This window comes from Camellia sinensis, chromosome 15 (assembly GCF_055761805.1).
Source record: "Camellia sinensis isolate YWXY chromosome 15, ASM5576180v1, whole genome shotgun sequence".
NCBI lineage: Eukaryota > Viridiplantae > Streptophyta > Magnoliopsida > Ericales > Theaceae > Camellia > Camellia sinensis.
Window position 1 is genome coordinate 81,576,556 of NC_138975.1, and position 24,743 is coordinate 81,601,298.

A 24,743-nucleotide genomic window follows, 5' to 3' on the forward strand; every position below is an offset into this window, starting at 1 on the left:
TAGGAGCTTCAATTCTTCCAATTATAGCTAACTCTCGAGCTAATCCTCTTAGTCTCTTGAATTCTCTAGCAATTCTTCAATGTTGGCCCCTCTCGCTCACTAGATCCGGCCCTCTCTCTCCCTAGAGAGCTAATCTCAGCCAAATGAGTGAAATGAACTCAAAAACAAATGAATGTGAGTGTAATGCCCCATTTTTATAGTCTCTCACTTAATCAAATTGATTAAGGTTAATAATAGTGCTTAATTAATTGTTCTGAATCTAATTATTTTGATCCGAATCAATTTCAATTAAATTTCACCGTAGGCTTTAAAAATTATGCCAATCACAATGGCGTAGTCAATTTCGGGTTTTGTGGCCGATAGGGCCTTCAATTTAAATTCTGAAGCAGATAATCAAACAGATTTTCCTATGGTGAACAAATAGAAATTCAAGACCACATATATTCATATAAATGGCACTCAAAATCATATCAAACACATAATCACAATCACAATTAAGATTAATTAGCATAATACGGACCAGGGTTATCACAATTTTCTTGATTAAAGACCTTAGGTAAGTGATTAGCTCACAATTTATGAATTAGAGTCATCAAATGTATGAATTTAAGGAGATAATGAGTTTAAATACAAGAATTAAGCTTAGAATGAAGAATTGAAGGTTAATTCATACATGCATGCATAATTTAGTAGAGTTTCATGATTTTGAGCATAATTCATGTCATCCATGTTGAAATTAGAAGTTATATCATACATGCACTCATGATTCATAAGGGTTTGAAGTTGGATTTCATGTCGTTGTAAACTTTGGAAAGGAATTTGAAGTTAAATGTCACATGCATGATCATTTGAGTTTGAATTCATGAAGTCTGACCACGAGGTTTGTGAATTGGTCATGTATCCAAGTTTATAAAAGAGTTTGAAGTGTTTAAGAGGTTGTGTACGAGCCATGCAAGTCCACGATTTGAAACTATGTGTTTTGAAGCTCAACTCTATTCTAGAAACTTCAAAATTCTGTCTCACCACTTGAGCAAACAATCAGTCGCTCGAGTGCACATCTCATGCAACCAGTAGTTTTGCAGACATTTGCATGGCTCAAGTGACAAAGTCACCACTAGAGAGAGCACCTTTTATTTTGCACCTTGGCTCGAGCAAACATTTAGCCTAGATTTAGACCGTCCAGTACTTTTGCAGACCATGTGGTCCACTCAAGCGACCAATGTTACGCTCGAGCAAAGTGTCCTATTTCAACGTATTTTGAAAAGTCATGTTTTATCCATTTTGGCATTCTCATCCCTTTCTAAACATTCTTAGGCATGAATTGAACCTCCTAAATGAATGTATGGGTTAGAATAAGACTTAAAAGAATTGAATAAGTTAAAGAACAATCCGGTTAAGCAATGTAATTCAATGTGAGTATGTTTATAATGTGTAGGACCATCCGCGAGGATGTGTCAGGAACCAAATGACTGTGAGTAATATCTTAATAAAGATATTTTATTGTTTACTCTATTTTCTAAATGTCCTAATATAAGTTTTTCCAAAACTATGATTTTGCAAGTATGAATGAGTTTATATCTATCTGATCAACATGATATCTGCAAATGTGTTTGATGAAATGTGAACGTATATGATGGACCTAAGGTTGTTCTGTATATCTGAAATAGACCCGAGGTCGTTTTGTATATTTGACAAGATGGACCCAAGGCCATTCTGAATATCTGATAAGTTTGATTATCTGTTATGAGTTGATCGAATGGTCATTATACAGCTGTAAATGATTGGACCTAAGGTCTTTCCGTTCAAATATGATCAATTTTGTTCTGTACATTTCTTATACGTTGGACCCGAGGTCGTTCCGCCATCTGTTGGACCTAAGGTCGTTCCGTTATGAATTGTTTGTGATATGGAAATGCTTATATTATTTAATAGAACTCATTCATATAACCTCTTTACTTTGATATTATTCACTGGGTTTTCGCTCATTCCGTTATATATATGATGTAGGTGAGCAGCGGGATATCCAGCCCTAGTGAACCTGTGAAAAAATTACCGAGTTTTGTGGAGTCAACCAAGGATGCCTTACACATGAGGCTTTTATCTTTTGTTTTGTTTTTATTGGTCATACTTGACCATTTTTTTGTTTTTAAGAAGTTTAAGTTTTGTAAAATCATGAATAATACTTTTGTGTTTAAATCTTTGTACCGCCGGTCTGAAATGAATGTTTAAACAAGGTGTGTTGTATGATTGTGAATTATTAACATATAAGATGTTTTTGTTTATGCCATATATGTATAGCTCATTGGGCAAAACTTTATTATTCAACTTCCGCTTCTAGCCCCATATAATTAATTATGATTAGATTTTTGTCGGTGAAAGACACAAATCATGGAAGGTTTTGCTCCTTGAAATTATATGCAAATGTTTGTAAGAAGGCAATTGTACTTAGTTTTGGAAGAAATGTTCTTTTGAAAAGCTGTACTCTTTGTCAAATAATTAAAAATGTAATTAAAAACGATGTATGTTTCATTTCATATAGTTATGCACCGTTCAGAATGGATTTGCAAATGGACTCACTTAAATAAATTAATGGCTTTTGCAACTCAAAATTAAAATTTGCCCCAACTATTGCTAGAGTCCGACTTGTTTTGTAAGTTAGGCCTTTGGTAGTCCATGACTACCGGCCGATCACTGCACTGTCCTGTTTGGCATAGGATGGCGTCGTGACAATAAAAGCATAATAAAAAGAAAAGATAAAACATAAGAATACCGTTGTACATAATTTCTAAAAGAATTGTAAGGTTTTCCTTCTATGAATGAGGGGATGATGACATTTTGTTGAACACTAGCAAAATGAATGGTGCCATGATACAACAAGTTCCAATATTTGTCATCGTTTCATTAATGGCATACTCAATTCTCACCATTATTATTTGACACAAAATTAATAATATAATATGAATATAAGCACAACGACTTCTCTTTCAAAACATCTAACGACATTAACAATGTGGATTACCATATTGTAGAGCTCCACAAGCATCCCAGAAACCTTCTTCCATCTTTGAAGACTTATTATATATCCATTGGTCAGAAATATTTAGCATTCCTAGTATCAGATTAGTCATCATTTTGGACCAAAACCGAACCACTTTGCCAGGAAGAATTTATTCTTTCCACGAGGGGCCTCAGCTGCTTGCATTGTTGCCGTTGTAGGAGCATTAGGTTTAGCTGCTGGGAGAGAGAAACTAGTGTTAAACTAAATCAAGTGGTTATGCTCCACATAAATGAGAATAAGATAAGATCTTCATGGAAAACAATGATCACTGGTTGCGCATATCGTTGTATAAACTCTTTAAGTGCTTGCAAGAAGGTTGATTGACTAATAGCTTCTAATTCAACTTTGTTTATAACACTATATTATACATTTATGTTATTAACTAGTACTAAAGAAACATATGGATGCTAAGGAGCAGCATATGTTCGCACATATTTTGGCTTCACTTTCTATTCAAAAAGAAATCCAATATAGCTTCTTAACCCATTCCACTGGCCAATGAATGTCATTTTGTTTTCTTTACTTCAAGTTCCCTTGAAAAGCATCTAAATGTTTTTCCCGAAGAGGACACATCCGTTATTCTAAAAGCTCATTAACAGGATAGGCTTTTATACAAAATCTACAGTGTGCAGTAATATGTATATATATATATATATAAGCCAAATACTTACATGTCCATAATTTTCATTTTCTTTTAAATTTCATATCTAAAACTAGTATCAAGTGCTAAGAAGCATGGACACTTTGAAGAAAGTGGCGTATTCGTGTCGGACACTTCCCAACACGTGCTTGACACTTGTAAAAACATGTCCTATTTTTCAAAAATTAAAAAAAAATAATAATTAGATTTGGACACTCTTCATTCTTCAATCCGCCAATCTGCCCCAAACCGCCCAAGCCGCATTTTGGTTATTTTCCAATCCGCTAATCCGCCTTTTGGTTTATAATTTTATTCTCAAACCGCCCGAAACACACCGCATACAACCCTTTGTGTCCATTGCTTAAACACACGTATCCACCAATTAAACCGACATGAAACCAATTATTAGTTTGAACTAAATGACTTGGGATACAATAACAAAAGAAAAAACAATGTAAATTTATAAAATAAGTGTTATATTATATTTTTGTATTATCTTTGAATGATGTATTCACATATATATAAAAAAAGCAACGCCCAATTAGTACACATTAATGTGTGTTTGGGAGGGGAAAGATTGGGTACACACCTAACCTTTTAGCATAATGCACAAAGTGGTGGCATATATATATATAATATAATAAATATATAAGATTATATAGTTTGTGCGTTTCTCTCACGTATCGTGTCCTGCATATTTTGAAAATTGGCGTGTTGGCGTGTCTGTGTTTGTGTCGTGTCACATGTCCATGTCCGTGTCCGTGTCTGTGTCCGTGTCCATGCTTCTTAGATGAAGTGTGTATGCACATTATAAATTTTCCATTCAAGATTGAAAAAATTTGTCTGTCGTGCTTGCCAGTTATTGTGATACAGAAAGCAATTTAAATTGGCATGTACACATCAACTGGTTGCTACAGCGATTTCAAAGAAAAAGTTTATTATTTCTGAAATTTTTTACAAATTTTCCTTGTAGAATAAACATCATAGTGCACTGTAACTATAATCAACAGCACCATAACCAAACTGTCTGCAAATATTTTGCTACCTAATTTGACCATGATATTGTTTTCTGCATAACATCATTCAAAAATTATTTGATTTGTAGCATATCAAGTAGAACTTTTAAAAATGCAACCAATGGTGCCTCACCTATCTAAATGTTCAAGCATGAGATTAGAAGAGGGAAAGAAAATGGAAAACTTAAATATCATGAAAAGGGAAATGAGTGTTTGAGAACGCAAACTGCAATAACCAGTTTCAGCAAGTGCATATTTTATGTACTACTAAATGCAAAAGAACCAAGGATTGGAGGATGTTTATAACATGAATTATATATTTTTAAAGCTAATTTTGAGGAAAAAGGATAAGATCCCTAGCACTAATCACTGTCTTCTTATGTCTGACTAATAAACTAAAAAAGAAACTCCAACTCACATTCAGTAAAAACAAATGGCTAATTACTTGCATGACATTAGTTTCCAAGGTAATTTTGCATCTGAAGTGAAGACAAAAATGACAAAATACCTGAGTTCGGTGATAACATAGTTCTTGTACTTTTGACATCATTAGAATTTTTATCTGAATTTTTTGCACGGTTAGACTTTTTCTCTTGAATCTTGTGCTCCATTGGTGATATACAATCACGACCACCTATGATTACGAAAACAAGAAAGGACGAAGATGCAACACACTCTTTGTAAGTGGAGATCACTTCAGAATAATATGATAGTTGAAGACTGCAAAATATTGGATTCATGCCCCTTTATTTTTAGGTAACACCACCTGTCTACATTTGTTGAGTGTTTTCCAAGAAAACGAAAATGAAAGCAATAGGCAGATTATACAAAACTCTGAAAAGTGAAATCTGAATTTTGTGAGATATGAGCATAACACAACTGCAATGAACTTGTTCCATACTTCAACAGTGTTTTGCGGATAAAAAGACACAAGGTTCAAGCTTACATAAATCATTTTAGACAAATCAACTCCAACAAAGCCTTCTTGTAACTGTTCGGGTTTCGATAGATGAATTGTTTCTCAATGTTGGTAAGGATGAATTGCATTTCGTGGTAAACTACTGGCTTTGGAAATCACAATTGGTAAAACTAACATAGTTCATGTCGAACTTGTGAAAGGTATCAGTTTTATTCATCACCATCCAACTAGAGATGAAGATCAAAATGCATGAGAAACGCTCAAATTCCAAAAAGCAAGACAATCCAATTAAGATTCTTTTTATGAAGTACAGACAACTCACCCTCATTAGGAGGTTTCCCATAGTTGTGCTGCAAAGCTTCAAAGAAAGAAACATCTCTTTGATCTTGCATCACTGAGAAAAGTACCAAAATATTAGATATTTAATCCAACATACTGGTTGTTATGAGAAGCAGAAAAGCGTACATTGATCATAAAGTTCATTTCGATAATTGGGGGCAGAGCCAACTGACAACAACTGGATCGCTTCTGCATCTCTAGTCATAGACAATTTATCAGACGTGTTCAAATTTTGTGTGTCAAGTAAAATACCTGCAAGCTGAGAAACAACATAGTAGTAAGACCTCTGAAAAAGCAAGCTAGTTTTTTTAACATTTGAAGCAAAAAGTTTGTTTTTTCCTTCCTCATCTTCGTCGGAATGAGAAAGAATTGATTAACAAAAAAACATGAAATAGCAAAGATGACATAAATTTATGTAATTTACCAGAAGTTTTTTCAGGATTGGGGTCTGAAGTATGTCATAAGCATCTTCACAATAATTGTCTGTAAGAATGGTGCACTGAGATCCAACCTAGAGATGCGATAGAAAACATATACCAAGAATGCATAAAATCAATTTTGACAATGTTTGTTGATAGAAAACATGTGTCTTCATACTTTGATTTTAAACTATACCAACCTCGCCATTTGTTTTGAGGATATCTTGCCCAACAACAAGGATGCTCAGCTGCTTAGCCATCATTAGTGTTTCCAAATCCACCTGATTCATATTGTAATAACAATGTAAACACTTGTTCACAATTATTTACTCTGCAACAGAAATATGAAATTGGTAAACAATAAATGGCTCTAATGTTCATGCTAATATAACCTTGAAGTCAGTGATTCTATTCTATATAGTAAAGCAGTTGATAGAAAAGATGTTGAACCGAAAAATTCTTCAAATAGGACTTGGTAACTATCCTCAGTTCAAAAGCAGTCTAAAGACATTGACTTAACTCTGGGAATGCAATGATCATTACTCAATCATAATTTACATTCTGGTATTATGTAGCTTTTATGCTATTAGTGCTAGACACTGCATTTCTTGATGCTATTTCTTTAATGAAAAAAAGCATTGATCTCTCAGTTAGTACACATTAATGTGTGTTTGGGAGAGGAAAGATTGAGTACACACCTAACCTTTGGCATAAAGCACAAAGTGGTGGTCTCAAAACTTGAATCCATAACCTCAAGGTTATTAGGTCAAGTCTTAACCATTGAACCAATAGTCACCCCTTCATTGATCTCTCAATTAATTTTCATTTTTTTCCTTCTATTTTTCTTCTTGTCCAACTGCACATTTCACATTAGTACAAAACTGTTACAGATACACACAATCAATAATCACTCTCCAGTACATACAACAATTGTCATCTTTCAAGGGATGTGTTTCCTTCTAGTAAAAATATACTTAAATTGCGCATACTGAAATCTAGTGATTTCTTCATCTTCACGACAAATTTCAATTATCAAATCGAATTTAACAAAACATCAATAAATAATAGAAAGTGAACAACATACTGAATTCAAATTGAGCCAATTCAAGGACACTAATTACAATCCTACAACTTCAATGCTTTGGTGTAGGTCCTACTAAGGTTCAAATTTTACCTAAGAACTGGAAACAAATTATGTTATAAATAAATTAACTGGCAGACATAGATGACCTATTAGTCAATAAGAGCAAGTACCTCATCAGAAAAGAGCAATGAAGTGGCATCAAGTCCGACATGGTGAAAAAGCCAAGCCACCTGTTGCTGCTTCCACATTTTCCCCCTCCTCATATTCATCACTGGCGCCACCACTGCTGTTGGGCCGCTATCTCCCTCAACTCCCTCCTTATTAGTCCTCATTCTATTATCCAATAGCCACGCATAGCAAATTGCTGCCACCATTGAACTCGTACCTGCAATGCCAACACTAATTAGACCCAACCATGATACAAAAAGAAACCCAATAACCCAAAATCAAAATTAAGTAAACTAAAAACCCAACTGTTGGAAGGTCCAGATAGCACAATTTTGGCCTTCCCATCGATCTCTCCATTCAAAATTTTCCCAATCTTGATCCCTTGTTCTTTCAGAAACCCATTAAGGTTTCCGGCTTGGTCGACCACCTCATGCTCCTTCAGCTCTTCAGTTACGCTAGGCTTCCATGAAATCTTGTCCGCGATACACGTGGACGACGAGATCGACCTTCGGTGAGCAGACTCCACCAAGTTCTTGGGAGGCGACAGGATTAGACCATCTGACAATAAGCAGGTGGAGGAGGAAATCGATCTCCGATGAGCCGATTCAATGAGGTTCTTCGGCGGAGACAACAACTGGGTTTCCGGCGGAGTGTCGGCAGTGGTGGTGGTTTTGAAGGTTCGTTTGGAAAGGTGGGATGGGATCCCCTGTGGCTGCTGTTGGGTGGCATTGGGGGGGTTGGTGTTCTTCTGGAAGCGGGACTTGCGGGGGGTTAATTGTCGCGGTGGAAGTGGTGGAGCCGTCGGATTTTGGGCGGTAGTGTCGTTGTTGGGTTGGGAGAGTGGTGATGATGAGGAATGGACGGTATTAGGGGATTTGAGGATGTTGGAGAACCATTTGTGGACCGCTGAAGCAGGGGAGATATCGGCGGCAGAAGGTGGTTGGTCCAAGGTTTCCGATTTGTTGCGGTTGTGCTTTGCTGATTTCGTTAGGATTTCTCCGCTGAAGCTTTCCACTGCTCTGTGTCTGTTAAACTGTTAGTAGTAGTGGTGTGAAGCAGTGATTGGCACCCCCAGTAGGAGGCGCCCCCAGCACCCCATCTCTACGTGGAGGCTGTGGACCAAGGGAAGTCAAAAAAATAAAAAAATAAAAAAAATAAAAAATAAAAAAATAATTTCAACCAATCACATGCTGTCACATCACTGAGGGTCACTGGGTCCTTCAAAATTGGATTCCAAAGCATTTTTGGGTATGCTTCAAAATTGGATTCCAAAGCATTTTTGGGTATGCTTCTGGTTGGATATTTTGATTGTTTTTTGAACTAATTGTTTAAGACAGTTGGCCGGGTCAACCATATATTAAAACCTTTTGAAATAAAATAAATTTAAAATTTTTTGTTATAAATTCAATATTTATTGAAATTGATCCTATACATCAAAATAGACCCCCTTTTTTTTTTTTTTTTTTTTTTTTTTTTTTTTTTTTTTTTTTGGGTGAATACATCGAGATAGATTATATATAATTTGTAAATATTTTTTTCTTTTTGTCAATCCAGTTTTGTTTTTGCCCTTTTTATTTATCCACTTTAATGGTGGATCTCTTATAACCATAACTATTGAATTTTCGTTTTCTGTCTTGTTAAAAAATTTCAATTATTTTATTCCTTATTTATGGGCAGTAAGTGAATTTTTTTTTTTTTTGAAATATTGGATATTTTGATAGAATAATAAAAAAAAAGTTAAATAAAAATACAAAATGAAAAAGAACATTTACAACTTTAACTTTTTTACAATTTAAAAAAAAATTATTTATTTATTCAAAATTCAAATACAAAATATACATTCACAAATAAAATAAAATAAAATAAAGTACCAAACAATCAAAAGAAGAAAAAATATGAAATAAAATAAGGGTAGCTGTGATTTGACTAGAATGTATGTGGTATAAAGTAATATTGTGTATATACATTACAACAAATAAGAGTTTAAGGGGCTAAATTTTTGTTCCCAAAAATAAATCTCTTGTTTGGTTTGTATCTCAAGATATAGTTTTTAAGAAAAATTTTCAAAATTTTGTTAGGTTCAAATTTTTTGAAAATTTTTTTCAAAATCATTTTCTCTCTTCTACACACTATTCAATTACAACAAAATATCAAATCATCTCAAATTCCAAAACTATTTTTAAAATATACAACTTGACATGGGTAAGCCCATAAAGGATATGGCCCACCACCTAAGTTCCAATCCATGATTCAAATACTAAAGCCCAACACTCGTGAAATCCAGCGTTACACCAAACACCAATGACATCTAAACACTTGGCAAGTAGAGAATCACCCACATCAGCAGACAAAGATCTTGCAAAGTTATTGCACCACACATTAGTCATTAATGAGTTTTCCTACAGCATTTATTGCGATAACCCTTCCCTGTCAGGACAGAACGGCCTCACCATGAACAAGGTAAGCTAGAGCATAGACTTTCGGCCAAGGTGACAGGTCGGAAGGGACAACGAAATTATTAGCAGAGGATATAAGCAGGCATCGAAGAGAAGGAAAGGGTTAAGCTTTTCTATCACTAATTTATCTCTACATTTCATCTCTCTTTCTAACTTGCTCATCAGAGGGTTCGCTGGGGGACTCCCCGTTCCCCGTTGAACTCTTGTGCAGGTCTCTCTATGGGCTTGGTACCTCGGGCACCGGTTTGGGAAGCATGGATCAATCCGACCCATTCCATCTGGAACGCGCTGTATCATCAGTTAGCGCCGTCTGTGGGAACCCTTTTGCTCCGCGCGCCAGTTGTGCTCATTATCTCCGGAGACCCCTTCTCAATAACCCCTTCCTGCCGCCCACCAAGGTGGATGGTCACAACTAGATCCATGGCTTCTCACCACAATGTTGCCGACCACTAAGCCGACCCTCCCAATCCAAACAACCCGTCGCAGTACTTCACAGAACTTACCAACAGCATCAACCGCTTAGCAGAGCAAAACCAAGCCCTGATCAATGCTTTGCTTCAAAGAGACCTTCCCGTCCCTCCTCCTCCACCTCAAGATATCCCACCCAACCAAGAACGAGCCTTGAGCCATCCTATCCAACAGCCCTACCCACCTAACTTGGAAGGCTTATGACCCCCGTCCCCAGATATGAACCCGCTGCCCAAGGCCCCACATCCATCGATTCAGGCATCCACCCTCGAGGGAGAGGCCACTAGTGTCCAGCCTCCGCTGCATTCTGATGGTGACAACGTTCCTCTTTGGGACGTAGAATTCCGAGCCATGAAGCTCCAGCTCTAAGGAGTCATGCAGAACATACAGAATAAACTATCTACCACAGCCAACTCACTATTTGTTGCCTCCATCAGGGACAAACCCTTACCTCCTGAGTTCAAAATGCCCTCGCTCGACTCTTTCGACGGCACAACGGACCCGGTCGACCATTTAGAAACTTACACGACCCTCATGGTCCTCCATGCATTCCCTGACGAGATCGTGTGTCGGGCTTTCCCTGAAACACTCAACGGGTCGGCTCGACTCTGGTTTAGTCAACTGCCAACAGACTTTGTCTCCACTTTCCAGCACCTGAGTGACTCCTTTCTCAACCATTTCATTGGTGCCCAACACCAGCGACGTCCGGCAACCCAGCTCCTCAACATTCGTCAGACCGAGGGGGAGTCGTTGCGCAGCTTCGTCACCCGCTTCAACACCGAAGCCCTACAAGTAGTGGAAAACGACGACAAGGTCATCCTCACGGCTTTTATGGCCGGTTTACGATCATCTGACTTCCTTTTTTCTCTCTCCAAAAACCCCCCAACCTCCATGGCAACCCTACTTTCCAAAGCCCAAAAATACATGAACGCCGAAGATTCCCTAGCCGCCTGCCAAGTTCCTACAACAAAAAACCCAACCCCCAGAGAGAAGAGAAAGGTCTCTAAAACCAGAAGCACCCAGTACACTTACCAAACACCTCAGTATACCGACCGACCAGCCCGAGTCGACCGGTCGGCACCAACTAGACTGCCTGACCGGTTCAAACGATACACACCCCTCAATTCCCCCATGGAACAAGTCCTGAACCAGATCCAACGAGATTATCCCCTAAAATGGCCCCAACCGTCACGGTCTCCTTCCAACTGGTGAGACCAGTCCAAATATTGCCGCTTTCATCAGAACCACGGCCATAATACGAAGGAGTGTGTTAACCTCAAAGACCAGGTCGAGGGCTTGATACGTCAGGGACGTCTCAGTCGGTTTACGACAGCCCGCCCTCAGCAAAGGCAAAGGACTGAACCTATCAGAAATAACCACCGGCGCACCCCTCCGCGACAACTCGCACAACCTAACCAAGGTCATGATCGGCCTCCACAGCAACCCCGGGCACAAGGCAACCTTGCCCCCCCTGTTGGAGAGATCGAAAATATTGCTGGCGAGCTTGCTTGTGGAGGACCATCCTGCTCGGCTCAGCTGGCAGAACTTAGAAAAATAAGGCAATGCTCAGATAAAGAAGTTGCCACATTGGACCGCCCTTCCAAACAGCCCAAGCAGTGGATGGAACCCATCACCTTTACGGAGGCCGACTACACAGGCATCCGTTACCCCCATAACGACCCCCTCATCATTTCTACCCTCCCCTCCAATTACAAAGTCAGACAGGTTCTCGTCAACAACGGTAGTTCTTCATACATCATCTTCCTAAATGTCTTTCGCCAGCTCAAGGTCGGGGAAGAAAGTATGTCCCCTTTCCAAATCCCATTGGTCGGTTTTACTGGAGATCGGGTGACCTCCATAGGCTCCATCGATCTTCCCATCACAATTGGAGAATACCTGTAGCAGACCACAAAGTTGCTTATTTTCCTTGTCGTCGACTGTCCCTCTGCTTACAACATTATCCTCGGCCGCACCGCCCTAAATGCTTTCTAAGCTGTCACATCCACTTTCTATTTTGCCGTCAAATTCCCCACCGACCTTGGGGTCGGCACGGCGAGAGGAGAGTAGACCGTGGCCAAAGAATGTTACGTCGCTTCACTTAAAGAGGTCAAGCTAAAGGAGGCCATGATCATTGAAGGACTCGACGTCTGAGACGAAGATGAGCTGGTCAGAGGGAAACCAGTGGAAGAGCTTGTCGAGGTCCTCATCGATCCCATCAACCCGACAAAAACAACCAAGATCGGCAACCAACTATCCCCTCAAGCCAAGGCCGATCTTACAACCCTCCTGACTTAACACAATGATGTGTTTTCTAGACCCATTCCGACATGCCAGGTATCGATTCTTCCTTCATCACTCATCGTTTGAGTATCGAACCCCATTTCCGATCCTTTCGCCATAAACAGCGCATCTTCTACCCGGAACGCAGTGCTCTTATTGTCTCTGAGGTAGATAAGCTACTAGCGGCACAGTTTATCAAGAACGTGGACTACCCAGGTGGCTGTCGAATGTGGTCTTGGTCCGTACAAACAACGATAAATGGCGACTCTACATCGATTACTCCGACCTCAATCGAGCTTGCCCTAAAGATAGTTATCCCCTTCCTCGCATAGATCTGCTTGTTGATGCCACGGTCGGTCATAAAATGCTCAGCTTCATGAACGCCTTCTCTGGGTACAACCAAATTATGATGCACCTGTCTGACCAGGAACACACCTCCTTCATCACTGACCGAGGAACCTACCATTATCGTGTCATGCCATTTGGTTTGAAAAATGCCGGAGCAACTTACCAACGGTTGGTCAACGCCGTCTTTCATCATCAAATAGGCCGGAACATGGAAGTATACATCAATGACATGCTAGTCAAGAGCAAACGCTCCTCTGATCATCTGGCTGACCTGCGAGAGACCTTCGGCACCCTACGAAAGTATCAAATGAAGCTTAATCCGAAGAAATGCGCCTTCGGCGTAAGATTTGGAAAGTTTTTGGATTTCATGGTCAGTCAGCGGGGCATCGAGGCTAACCCCGAAAAGATCAAGGCCTTGATAGAAATGCAGCCACCCAGAACGGTTAAGGAGGTTCAGAGGCAAAGTCGCCGCCCTCAATCGCTTCATTTCCCGCACAACGGACAAGTGCCTCCCATTTTCAAAGTTCTTCGGCAGGCTTTCGAGTGGACGACTGAATCCGAAGAGGCTTTCCAACAATTGAAACAGTGCATGGCCAAGCCCCCCTTACTCTCCCATGCACTCACGGGTGAGCCCCTTTTTCTCTATTTAGCCGTATCGAGCACCACAGTCAGTGCGGCCCTCATCAGGGAGGACGGTTCAGTATAGCGCCCAGCTTATTACATTAGCCGAGCTCTCAGGAGCGGAGAACAAAACTACCCATTACTAGAAAATATGTCTTTGGCCTTGGTCACCGCCTCAAGACGACTCCGTCCTTACTTCCAAGCCCACTCCATGGTGGTCCTCACTGACTAACTTTTGAAGAAGATAATACAACAACCAGAGCTGTCCAACAGACTTATGCAATGGTCAGTCGAGCTCAGCCAATTTGACATCTCCTACCGACCTCAAACGCTGATCAAAGGGCAGGCTGTTGCTAATTTTATCCTGGAATTCACTAATTCCACTCCAACTACGGCCCCCCCGCCCCTGCAATCCCCCACTAAGGCAGAAGACCCCCACTCTTGGACCTTTAACGTCGACGGATCATCCCGTAAAGAAGGCAGTGGGGCTGGTCTCATCCTCACCGCGCCCGAGGGTGGTTATTTCAAGTATACTCTCCATTTCTTGTTCGACGCAAGCAATAATGAGGCTGAATATGAGGCATTGATAGTAGGTCTCCGCCTAGCCAAAGACATTGGTGTCAGCCATATCTAGGTGTTCAGCGATTCCCAGCTCATTGTCGGACAAATTACGGGGGAATTCGACGCCAAGGAAAACACAATGCGGGCTTACAGGGATATTGCACTCCCCCTTGCTCGTCTCTTCAACACTTTCCACATCAAGCACATCCATCGGACAGAAAACTCCAAGGCAGATGAAATGGCTCAATTAGCTTCTGCCGACCAATCAGACCTCAGCCATGGTGTTCGCCTTGAATACCTGGCCTACCCTATCATTTCCCCACAACAGCAGTAAGTCCACTTCCTCCAAAATGAACCTATTCCATGGGCGGCCGATATCCTGCTATTTTTGACAAATGGGGAACTGCCTGCTGACAAACTCCAGGCCACCAAAGTTAGGGCCTGGTCGTCTAACTACATTCTTATCAATGGCCTCTTGTACAAACGTGGCTTTTCACGCCCATACCTGAGATGCCTCAATCCTGCTCAAGCGACAAGGAAGTCCACGAGGATGTATGTGGTAATCATTCGGGTGCCAGGTCACTAGCCCACAAAATACTTCGCACCGGTTACTTCTGGCCTACTCTCAATCAAGATGCCACTGAATTCGTGCTTAAATGTGATAAGTGCCAACGCTTTGCCAACATTCCTCATGCTCCTCTTACAGAACTAATCACACTTTGCAGTCTATACCCATTCGCCAAATGGGGGATCGACTTAGTTGGCCCATTGCCCACTGGCCGAGGCCAAACCAAATTCGCAATTGTCGCCATTGATTACTTCACTAAATGGGTGGAGGCGGAACCCCTCGCCACAATTACCTAGCGAAACACAACTAGATTCATCTGGCAGTCGATCGTGTGTTGATTTGGCATCCCTCAAGCGATCGTCTTCGACAATGGCAAACAATTCGACAATGCCAAGTTCAGGAAATTATGTGCAGAACTTCAAATCCAGCCATGTTTCTCTTCCCCAGGTCATCCCCAAGCCAATGACCAAGTTGAGGCTACCAACCGTTTTTTTCTGAAGATCATCAAAACTAAGTTAAAAGCTGCTAAGGGACTCTGGGCTGAGGAATTACCAAACGTACTCTGGGCCTACCGCACTACCGCCTGAACCCCCACTGGAGAGACCCCATTTTGCTTAACATATGGCGCTGAGGCGGTCATCCCAGTAGAAATCGATATGCCTTCCCCGAGGGTTCTGCACCCGAATCTAGAACTAACTGAAGAACTGCATCGGGCAGACTTAGACCTAATTGAAGAGCTCCGAGAAACCACTGCTGTCAAGCGGGCCTCATATCAACAGAAAATGAGAACACACTACAACCGCAAAGTCTGACCGAGGGAGTTCGCCGTGGGGGATCTTGTTTTGCGCGAAGCAACTCTTGCCACCAAAAATCCGACTGAGGGCAAGCTAGCAGCCTAGTGGGAGGGACATTACGTTGTTAAGGCAGACCTTGTCCGGGCACTTACGGACTTTAGGACATGGAAGGTCGAGATCTCCCCCATCCATGGAACACTGAGCACTTGAAACATTATTTTCAATAAAGCCCTATTTTTGTATTGATCAATTGCTGTATGTTCTTTTTGACAATCTACACACTTGGATGTTTTTGTCATTTTCTCACATGGTGTAAATTTGTGATCAATGGGCTATGCTTTAAATGACAACGATCTTATATCTCAGTTATCTGCGTGGCATTTCAATAACACCCTGCTCGCAGCCTTAATTAGACTGAGTAACTTAAAGGCTTAGCCAGACTGAGCACGAAGGGCTCAGCTAGACTGAGTTACTTAAAGCCTCAGCCAAACTGAGCACTGAGGACTCAGCCAAATTGAGTTACTTAAAGCCTCAGCGTCACTGAGCACGAAAGGCTCAGCCAGACTGAGTTACTTAAAGCCACAGCCATACTGAGTTACTTGAAGCCTCAGCCAGACTGAGTTACTTAAAGCCTTAGCCATTTGGAGTTACTTGAAGCCTTAGCCAGATTGAGCACGAAGGGCTCAGCTAGACTGAGTAAATTGTGGCTCAAGCTAAACTGAGCACGAATGAAGAGTTCGGCCAAGGTCATTCTTGCAACTTCATGATTGTGGCATAGTTGCCATACTTAGTTAAAATCCAGGTCCATGCTTTTATGTCTCTTAACATTCTTTACATTTTTAACTTTCATTTTTAATTCCGTTACAATCCACACGCCTCGTCGCCCAACCCAATCTTTCATTTCTCAACACTCTTATAACATGATTTAAAACTTCACACATTAAGACCTTTACATTTCAACGTTTTTATTGTTAACATTCTTTGCGTCATGGTTTTCTCAAGTGTTAGACTGGCTCCCTACTTCTTAACTTTTACTACGATTTATACACAAGCCTTATTTAAATGCCCATTCTCATTATTTTCAGATCTACAAGAAATAAAGACAACAGTACAAAAAAGCACAACCCATACTTTTATTTGCAAACTTACACAAAAATTCGCTATAGAAATTACACGACCAAAAAAAAAAAAAAACAACAAATTTTTTTTTTTTACAAACAACAACACACAAAACGCAAAAATTTTACATCAATCATTCATCCTCGCTTGAGGCCAAGTCTTCTTCATCAACCCCCTCATCTAGGGGGGTCTGGGCCACATCGTCTTCATCTATTCTCACATTGCTAAAGTCCAAGTCTGGGAACAACTCTTCTGCTTTACGTTTAAAAGTCTTCCAGCCGCTATCCCAGAACTCAACCATCTCATGCTTGTAGAAGTCCGACCGTTGGAAGCTTTGGATCACTTTCTCGTCACTCTTACTTCCAGCGGTCGCTCCCGGCAGGCCAGCCCCCCTATCCCCCTCTCTCGCCAAGCTGCTGGCGATAGCGGCATCAATAGCCATCTGGAAGTCGGCGAACCCCTTGAACTGCTCTACCACTGCAACACATATGCCGGGGTACGCCGCCCTCTCAGATGCCAACTTGGCCCTCTCCTCTTCCAAGGTCTTCTCTAACCCTGCCTTCTCAGCCACTAACTTGGCCCTCTCGCCAGCCAGGGCCTTCTCGATCTCTGCCCTCTCAACTGCCAGTCTAGCCTGCTCGTTCGCCAATGCCCTCTCCAACTCAGCGATCTTCTGATCTGCTTCTTCATTTTCTTTGATCGACTGAGCGCGTAGATCTTCATTACAGACCATGGAGATGGTGCAGGCTTTCTGGCGACGGTACAGGCTTTTTGGGCCTCTTCCAGCTTCTTCTGCTCGCCAGCCAACTAGAACTCGAGCAACACCACCTTGCGGCGTTCCGTCTCCACCTCTAACTTGGTCGCGAGCAGCTCAGCATTAGCACGGTCTGCTAAATAGCCCTGCACCATTGCCAACACCTCCATCTTCTTAGTGTTCTGGGCATACTCCAGCCCCCTAACACACGCACTTTGTGTGGCTTTCCTCCAGCCCCTTGTCTTCCTCCTTAAACTTTCAAGCTGGGCCTTTACCTCCTCCAGCTTTACCTCCAGTGGCTTAACTTCACCTTTTGCGCGTGCCGCTTTGTTCAGTAAGGCTCCTGCTAAGGCCGTCGCCTTCATCTAGGCCGAACACAGCCCCCTTAGCAGTTCGGCTTCTGTGAAACTTGCCATTGAACGCACGGCCGCGTCCTCCACTACTTCTAAGAGCCGATCTACAGCAGTCCTGGCTTCACCTCCTTCTCTCTTCAGTCGTCCGGACATAGCTGGAGCGTGGTAAATGGCGGTCTTCAACCTGACCCTCCCTCCTTCTCCTCGGGGCACAAGACCCCCCTTGGGCTGTTGCTCTGCCCCCTACTCAGGGCCAGTCGCCCCACTTTCCTGTTGTGTTTCGGGGCCCATGACACTCTCCATCCCCTTCGTTGTTCCCTCCAATGCCACTCAGGGGTCCCCTCTGCCATCCCCTCCATCATCCTCTTCAAGACCGGCCCCTCCTCCCTTTCCTTTACTCTCTTCTTCTTCTTCAGCACAACCTCCACCTCCTTTTTGCTCTTTTCCTTCAGAGGATCCACTGGAGGTAGTCGTGGCTCAAAACCGCTCAGGTCCTTCTCTTCCAACGGCTTGGGGTGCGATTAGACTCGTTTCCTCACGATCAGTTTGGGCGGGCGGCCTAACTTCGCCTCTTTGTACTGATCGGCCTTGGCGAAGGTGGTTCTGTCCTCCGCCTCTTGCCTCTTCCTCCTCGCCTCTAGTTCTGCCGGCGCAAGATCTCCACCGGTCGGCTGAGGGCCCAGCCTTGAGGCAAACAAGGCTAAGGGCTGAACGAGGTCGTCCCACTTGGCGCCTTTCTTCTCCCTTCATGCCTTCACCTTTTTCACCGTCTCCTCTGCCTCCGCCTCCAACCTTGGCTCAACCGACTTGGATGGCACCTTCCACACCGTGCGCACTCCTACTCTCCAGTTGGCGGACACATAGAACCACCGCGGCCTCCACCCCTTCATTGACGACGGCAACCCCGCCACTAGACCCTTCCTTGCCGCCGCTTGTAAAGTGACCCAAGTCTCTTGCTGGCCCAAAGCCTTGTAACATGCAAAAAACTCATCCACCGTCATTGCAGCCCCCTCGTTCGCCCGCGGCCACGCGCTTGCAAAGGCCAATAAAATCTTCCACGCATTGGGCATCAGTTGGCCCGGAGCCACCTCCAGCCGATTCAACACATCCACTACTATCCGGGGAAGCAGGAACCTCGACCCCCCTTTTAGTGCCTCTTCGTAGAGGGAAACTCCCCAGGTCGGGCGTCGGATGGTCTCTCCTTCGATGTCGACAATTTCAACTCTATCTCCGCGAGAATCTGATACCTCTCACGTATCTCCTCCAACTCCTCCACCGTACATGTCGATTTATCGGCCTTCGTGTGCCAGTGGTCCGACCCCACTTGACTAATAGGTTTTGTGGCCGCAATCATCGTCATAGGACGAGCCCGCACTGCCTGCCTAACTACCCCCCTCACTTCGCTTCGCACGGTACTATTCTGCCAACTTCACCGCATCGTCGTCGCTAAACGAATCAAGCCTTGCAGTTGCTACTTCCTCTTGGGCCATTTCTCTTGTGTGTCTACGAATGGCTTCAGACGCGGGCACAAGAAAGTTCACAAAATGTTGCAGATGTGTATCACTGGAAACAAACGAGTTTACTTCTGGGACGTGCTGGTTTTTTGCACAAAGATATGTAAAACGGATAAAACCAAACGCCTAAGGCTTGCCTGTATTCCAAGTGTCAAGGTCAAATTTTGCAAGTTTGAAAATTTTCAAAACCGCCTTTTCAAACACCCTATATTGACCTATCCCTTCGTTTCTTGCTCAACGCCTAACCTTCCCCATTACTGGATTCCGCCATGTGTACGATCACGATCCACTGCCCCCTTCCCCTACCCTATTTTTTCCACTTCAAATCATCACGTGTCTTGCCACTCCTCGAGCCCCGCACACCGCCACTTCTCCCTCTACTCGGTCACCCTTCGCAGTCGGCCCTCCTCACAGTCGGTCCCTCCACTCGGTCACTCTTCGCCGTCGGCCCTCTTCACGGTCGGTCCCTCCACTCGGTCACCCTTTGCGGTCGGCCCTCCTCACGGTCGGTTCCTCCGTTCGGTCACCTCTCACCGTCGGCCCACCTCTCGGTCGGTCTTCGCTCCGTCGATCTCTCACGACCCTCATTTTCTTCATTATTCCTTTCGTTGGACTAAAGCTGCACTTGGGAATGAGGGACTACTGACATGACCATAAAGGATATGGCCCACCACCTAAGGTCCAATCCATGATTCAAATACTAAAGCCCAACACTCGTGAAACCCAGCGTTACACCAAATACCAATGACATCTAAACACTTGGCAGGTAGAGAATCACCCACATCAGTAGACAAAGATCCTGCAAAGTTATTGCACCACACATCAGCCATTAATGAGTTTTCCTGCAGCATTTATTGGGATAATCCTTCCCCGTCGCAACAGAACGGCCTCACCATGAACAAGGTAAGCCAGAGCATAGACTTTTGGCCAAGGCGACAGATCGGAAGGGACAGCGAAATTATTAGCAGAGGATATAAGCAGGCATCGAAGACAAGGAAATGGTTAAACTTTTCTATCACTAATTTATCTCTACATTCCATCTCTCTTTCTAACTTGCTCGTAGGAAGGTTTGCTGGGGGACTCCCCGTTTCTCGTTGAACTCTTGTGCAGGTCTCTCTGTGGGCTTGGTACCTCGGGTACCGGTTTGGAAAGCGTGGATCAATCCGACCCGTTCCATCTGGAACACGCTGTATCATCACAACTAAATAAACCAAAAAAATATATAAACTCTCTCCCCCAAATTTTTTTTTTTTGAAAATTCATCCCAAAATACAAATCAAACACACTGAAAAATTTTGTTACAAAATATATTTTGTTATCAAAAGTAATAACAATTTGTGATTAGTGCTAGTGTTTAAAAAAAACGTAACAACATTTTAGTCAAAATCGGCAATATGTTTTGAAAAAAATTATGCAAAAGAAAAAAAAGGAAAATATTATATATAAATATATGGGTAGTTTGGTCATTTTGTAAGAACTTGTTCTTATGGACAAAATATTTTAGTGTGTGAATCTTTGAGTAAAGAAAATTTAAAATTGAATTTATTGACCGAATGTCATTTCATATTTGAGGTTGTTTTATATTGAAACAAGAGAAATATTGAACCTTTCAGTATAATTAAGAGAAAATTACATCGGTAGTTCTTATATTTTAATCTTTGTGTCGTTTTAATTTTTATAATTTAAATTCGTTCGATTTTGACCATAAATTTAATTTTGTCTCAATTTAATTCAATCAAGCGCAACTGCTAACATTTTTAAGTGAAAAATACGCACATAAGTGACATGTCATGATTTTAGGAACAAAATTATAAATTTGTTCAATTTAGTAAGTTAATCTCAACAAATTTAATGATTATTGTTCTTCAAAAACACTAACGGTGTTATCAATTGGACCAAATTGACATAATTTAAAATTAATGATCAAAATTAAGTCAATTGAAAGTATATAGATTAAAATAATATAAGAGAAAAAAATGTATAGTGACAATTGGTGTAATTTGACCTATAATTAAGGTTGTCTCATGTGTACATATTTATCAAGAAAAATGATATACAAGTCCAACGTAGACTCATTTTCTTGACATAATGATATGTAAGTGATGTGACTTAGTTGATAAATGGAGAAGATATGAGAAAAAAATATTGTCTTTAATATCATAATTACTTGCTACATCATTAAATTTGAAAATTAAATTTAATTTTTAGTCTTAAATAGCAATCTTCATTTACTAATCAAATGTGAAATTGGGGGGAAAAAATTAAGTACGGGATAGCAGCTATAGTTCTTGCATTTGGTTTATTTGTTTTGGTTAAACTTGATATTTCTTGCATGCATTCATCCATTAGACACAATTGAGAGAATGAATATCGAGAATATATATTTCATACATCAGTAATGGTAGGTATTATAAAAAAAAATTCATGAAAATAATTATGAAAGCTTTGTGATTATTAGATTACACTTAGAATAAAATACCACACACTAATTAAGATAATCTAAAGTTCATAAATTTTTCATGATCACTTTCATAAAAAAAATTTCATCATCCCTAACTTTTCCCTTCATATATTACCTGCGAGCAGACCTAGAAAGTGGATCTCTGCGATCAGGCATGGACAGCGATGATCTGGGCTGGGACGAGGAGGCAAACCTGGGAGATCCGACAAGTCTAGAGGGAGAATCACTCCGAGAAGGCGACGATGCCACCATGCGCTTAGCTTCCTGTAGCCATTCTTGAGTTAACCGACTACTGTTGTTACTATTATTGTTACCGCTACTCCTTGTGCTATCATCAGAATCCTCAGCATCGTCGACCGTGGAACCTCCTCCTCCTGTTAGATTGTAGGCCTTTTCGCTGGCATTTATAGTCCCGTATAGGAACATATCGTTCATGAAATCAGTGAGGTCTGGGACATTTTCAGGCCTACTATTACTATGCTGAGTCTGTCGCCGATTCTCTGCTAGCTTCTTTTGCATGATTATTGGCGGCAACGGCCTGTTGCTTTCGATTGATAAGTTTCTTTTGAATATGCCCTCCATGGCCAACTCTTACAGCCCACAACGCCAAAGCTAGCATACGGAGAACAACATTCACACACAGCGAGAGAGAGAGAGAGAGAGAGAGAGAGAGAGAGAGAGAGGGAGAGGATACGACGAGTGCGAAATAGAGGTATATGTCCTGGAGGAGATATTGGCTGAGAACACAAGAACTGATTAATATATTTTTGACACATGCATTGGTATTGGTATTTTGTAGGTTCAAAAGAGGAAAAACTTTAAGGGGAATTTTGGCCGGCTTTCGGACAGTGTCTTGTGTATTGTCTGCTTATCTGCCTTGACGGGGATGGCAAATAATGTAACCAAATTTTAAATGGGCTGAGGGCTACATTTAAAAATAAGGGTCTTTATCTTCTCGTGATTTGGAGTTGGAGCTATTTGCCCTTTTATGATTTAAATATAATCACAAATTCGTTATGTGATCTTGAAATAAAATGTCTTTTTTTTTTTAAATCCAAATTAAAGGAATATGTGATTTTGAATTAAAATATCACTGTTATTTTTTTCATCTAAATTAATGAAAGTATATCACACACTATTTTTTAGAGTGAGTTTGATTTTTTTAAAAAATAAAGTGAAATTAATATAATAAAAAAATAATTTTTACCTTCATTTTTTTTTCCAAATCTAAAATTGGATTAATATATTAATTGAAGTAAAATAAATTAAAATGTAATTAAGTATTGATTTAAAATATAAATACAACTAGGAATTAATTTAAAATATAATTAAATAAAAAATAATGATTAAGAATTAATCTAAAATACAATTAAATAAAAATTATATTAACAGGTTATGAATTACAATAAATAATTAGGAATTTAGAATTAATTTTGATCTAAAATAAAATAAAATAAAATTAGATTAAAAAGTTAGGAATTACAATAAATTATTAAATATTTAAGATTAATTGTGATCTAAAATATAATTAAATTAAATTGAGAGTTAAAAGTTAAGAATTATAGTATGCTATTAAGAATTTGTAATTAAATGTAATTTAATTGAATTAATGTTTGAAATTATAAATTATGTGTATGAGAAAGGAGATAGAAAGAAAATCTACTATCTACCATCTATCTACTGTTATGTGCGTGCTAAAATCTAATTACACAACCAAATAAAATCCTCCATAGAGATTCAGGGAACAAAGCCAAAGTGCACATGCACAAGATGGACTCAAAACTTGCAACAAAGAACAAAATACCTAAAGCAGTTGCAACTAAGAGATAACCACCTAGGAATTGGAGACAACTCGTAAAGAGCCCAACCAGAGCTTTGTGACATTTATCACTAGATGGAAGACAAAGGCAGCTATGATGGCAAACAGGCCTCTAAAGAAAGATCAAGTCCAAGTTCGTATGGTTGTTAGAAATCTACCTGGAAAGCTACTGTAGAAAATGATAGTTCTCCCACTCTTCAATTTCAAGGACCTCCATGAAATTGGGGTTCAAATCGAGAATGCCATCAGACAGGGAATCATCGTGGAAGGTAATAAGCCTATGAGAAAAAATGTTGTTTACAATTCCAATACTACTACTAGTATCAGCACAACTGCGAAACTCTCAAAAGTAAACCCCTACCAAGTCCTCTTCCATCAAGACATGACCCCACCAAATGTGCTTACCACCAACAACATAGTCATGATACAAACCGTTGCATCCACCTCCATCATAAGATTCAGGATCTTATTGACAATGAGATCATTGCTCTACCAAAAAGACCCCATGCCACTACTAACCCATCGCAAATTCATAACCATCCACCACCACCTCCCAATCTAAACCTAATACATACATTGCCATCCACCTATAACCCTAATATATATATTACTCCATCTTATTTGCCCAAGCTTAAGGTGTTCATTCCAAAAGGCACTAACTTTTGCAAGATGGATGTATCGGAGCCCCAGTCATCTCAAACCCCAAAAAGTGAACTCCGAAATAGCCCAAATCAAGTCCAGCCCACTCAAAAGAGCCCAGCCCAATCAATCCATTGAGACCAATCTGGTTCAGATATACCGAGGACACCAATGGCCGAACCCACTACTTCTGAGATGTTGAGCATGATTGAGGATCTTCAAAGAATTGTGGCAGATTTAACCTTTGGGATCTTAGCTCCATCGTCGACTACATCACATGCTAGAAATTTCACATCAAAAAGCACTCAATCTTGGGGTGAACTAAAATTGGAATGGGCCAACCCA

The 24,743-nt window shown here is 40.9% G+C and overlaps 1 protein-coding gene across 2 annotated transcripts; it reads right to left on the reverse strand.

Annotated features, from left to right (window-relative positions):
- Positions 1–2,754: 2,754 nt before the first annotated feature.
- Positions 2,755–8,741, reverse strand: LOC114272151 (uncharacterized). Of its 2 annotated transcripts, none has more exons than XM_082907880.1 (8): positions 7,950–8,741; positions 7,646–7,860; positions 6,592–6,672; positions 6,397–6,483; positions 6,099–6,231; positions 5,956–6,027; positions 5,223–5,348; positions 2,755–3,231 (listed from the first exon to the last, which is right to left on the reverse strand). In XM_082907880.1, exons 2-8 carry the CDS (start codon positions 7,847–7,849, stop codon positions 3,128–3,130), a joined length of 807 nt encoding a protein of 268 aa, XP_082764006.1. In that variant the 5' UTR covers positions 7,850–7,860; positions 7,950–8,741; the 3' UTR covers positions 2,755–3,127. The 2 variants fall into 2 exon arrangements, with proteins under 2 accessions (XP_082764006.1, XP_082764005.1); XM_082907879.1 differs by having other exon boundaries at positions 2,755–3,234; positions 7,950–8,740.
- Positions 8,742–24,743: the final 16,002 nt, after the last annotated feature.